At 59.4% G+C, this 2,641-nt stretch overlaps 1 protein-coding gene across 1 annotated transcript; it reads right to left on the reverse strand.

The window, feature by feature from the left end:
• Nucleotides 1–1,872: 1,872 nt before the first annotated feature.
• MED19 (mediator complex subunit 19) lies at nt 1,873–2,638 on the reverse strand (the record flags this gene model as incomplete). Its single annotated transcript, XM_009998186.1, is given in 5 exon segments — nt 1,873–1,941; nt 2,073–2,167; nt 2,250–2,346; nt 2,433–2,459; nt 2,462–2,638. Coding segments are annotated over 5 exon segments (465 nt in total), but the record flags the coding sequence as incomplete, so codon positions are not given.
• Between the last annotated feature and the right edge of the window lie 3 nt (nt 2,639–2,641).

A 2,641-nucleotide genomic window follows, 5' to 3' on the forward strand; every position in this document is an offset into this window, starting at 1 on the left:
CGGGGGGCTCAGGGGCCGCAGCCACTCGTGGGCCTTGTGCAATCAACCGCTCGCCTAGCGTGGTAGGAATGGATTGTTTTTAAACCAGAATACTTTTTTTTATTATTATTGTTACGGATTCTATTTTTTTTCTCTTTCTGAGTTACCAGGTGTGTGTATATATAAATATCTATATATATAAATATAAATATTAAAAAAAAAAAGCAGAAATTATATATCTTACCCAGAGAGAGGAAGAAATTAACCTGTTCCCTGGCCAAGGTCTGAGCCCCCACTTTGTCCTTGTCCCCAGAGGGGGGACATGGGATGAGCCAGGGCCAGTGCCCAGCAGTGCCACCCCCGCCTGCCCCAGGCAGGGCTCTGGGACAGCAGCTGCCACCCCTGGGCTGCCCTGGTCTCCCCAGCCCTATCCAAGGACATGGTGCTCTCAAATGAGGACCTCACCCCCCATTCCCTGCTCTTCAGTTGTGCAGCCTCCAGCCCCCCATCCTGGGTGGGCCACAGCCCCCCTGAGCAGCACCTGCAGGTGCTGCTGGAGGGGGAGCTGGGTCGGAAATACCCACGGGCTCCAGCCTTTCCCCACTGGTGATTGTTGCTCTTTTAATGATGTTTCTTCAGAGTTTATGTTGGAGGGTGGGGAGGTGGTGGCTGCTTTTTATTTTGTTTTGTTTTTTCCAGTGGGGCTGATGGGATTTTCTCACTGTCACAGTTGGTTTTATTTCCGTTTGGGAAGAGGAAGGCCAGCAGGGTGCATCCCTGCACAGCAATATTTTCTCGTCACATGCCAAAAACCCAACGCAGCCAAAAGGAGCCCAGAGCTCCTCCCCTCCCAACCCTTGCCCAGGCAACTCCCCCTGCGTGGGGCCTGTGACACTTCAGGCACTACTTGACTCTTTCTCACGGCAATATCTCTCCCGTGGCTGCCGCAGAGCCACACCATTGTTTTTTTTATTACTATTAGCCATTTAAAAAATGAGGAATAAAAGGATATTTAATGAGCCACCCCAGCAGATGTGTGTGCTTTGTTTAGCATCCAGGGACAGAGGAGCCCCCCTTCAAGGATCCTGACTGTCCCTCCCACCCCTGGGGGTCAGAGGGTCCCCAGCAGAGCCGGTCCCAGACCAGTGCAGGAAGGTGCCTCCTTGGATGCTGCCCCTGCAGGAGGTAAGGGGATTTCCCAGGAAGCGAGGAAAGGGGATCTGGGGGGGGGTCCACAGGGGCGGGGGAAGCTCCGGCTGCTGCGCACGACGCTGGAACCAACGGCCCTGGGCACCAGCCGTGGCTGTTGGGGCTCCCAGTGCCCACACCGGCACCCCTGGGCACTCAGCCAGCAGCCACTGCTGCACGGGGACATGGTGCCTCTTCCTGTCACCCCATCCTGGCCACGCCCCAGAGGCCAGGGGCAGCAGAGCCCCTCAGCCCAGCCCCCAAAGCTCTGCCCCTCCCACCCCACCCCTGCCCGGGCAGGAGAGGGGGGGAGATGAGCTGAGAGCTGGGGCAGCAGCTCAACCACCACTTGGGTGTCCCAGCACCCCTGGGACTCCCCCGCTCCTTGCCTCACTGTGGACTGCAGGAGCCACCAGCCCCTCAGAGCAGATACTTTTAATTAAAAGGTGACTAAAAAAGAGAGATCCCAATGGAATAGGTTGTTTTGGTATAAAAGGTGGAGGTTGGCAGGCCCAGTGCCAGCAGAGTCCGTGTCCCCTGGTCCTGGCTGGCTGCATGATGCACGCTGGGGGCTTCAGGGGCGTCCTCTCTGCTGGGGGGGATGGCAGGCTTGCCCAAGCCCCCCTGCCAAGTGCTGCAGAAGGGACAAGTCCCTCCTGGGTCAGTCTCAGCTGTTTCCGTGGGTTGCGGGTCCCCAGGGAGGCCTCACCGCAGGCTGCTGCTGCTGCTGGCCTGGGAGCCACCCACCCCCGGGTGCTCGGGGCTGTGCCGGTTCTGTGGAGGAAGGACAGACATGTCCCGTGGGAGCTGCAGGCAGCAACACCCCTAGGAGCTCACTGGCTCCCTGCTGCTGCCTCGGGTGGGCGGGCACAGGCTGGGAACTGGACCCTGCTCTCCCCACCCACCTTCTTTTTCTTCTTCTCTTTCTTCTTCCTCTTCCGTTCTGGATCCTCCTCTTTTTTCTTCTTTTTCTTCTTGTGGTCGGAATCCGAGGGGGTTTCTGGAGAAACAAGAGTGTTGGATGAGCTGGGCACCCCCCAGGGCTGGATGGGAGAGGGGGTGGCAGGGAGGCACAGCCTTACCCGGGGGGACGGGATCCTGGGTGCGGCTCTGCTTGTGCTTGTGCTTGTTCTTCTTCTTGGGTGGCTGGATGTGCATGAGCCGGCACTGCTCGGGCAGCTGGGGAGAGGAGACAGGGCAGGTCAGGCCGGGCTGGGCCCCTCCTGCCCCCTGGGGCCCCCCCCAGCTCCCGGCCCCGGGCTCACCGGGCCGGCATGGAGGCGGGAACCCGCGACAGCATGGTGCCGGTGAGGGGGGTGAAGGAGCTGCCGCAGATGGGGGGCTTCTCGATCAGCGAGCGCAGGCTGCTGTTGTCGTGGGAGCCGGGCAGGTCGATCATGCCCGGCAGGTCCGGCAGGAAATTGCTGAGCTTCTCCTTCACTTTCTTGCCGCAGAACTTGTTGTAGGCGTGTTC

Source organism: Chaetura pelagica, unplaced genomic scaffold, assembly GCF_000747805.2.
Source record: "Chaetura pelagica isolate M959 unplaced genomic scaffold, ChaPel_1.0 scaffold35, whole genome shotgun sequence".
Taxonomy (NCBI): Eukaryota; Metazoa; Chordata; class Aves; order Apodiformes; family Apodidae; genus Chaetura; species Chaetura pelagica.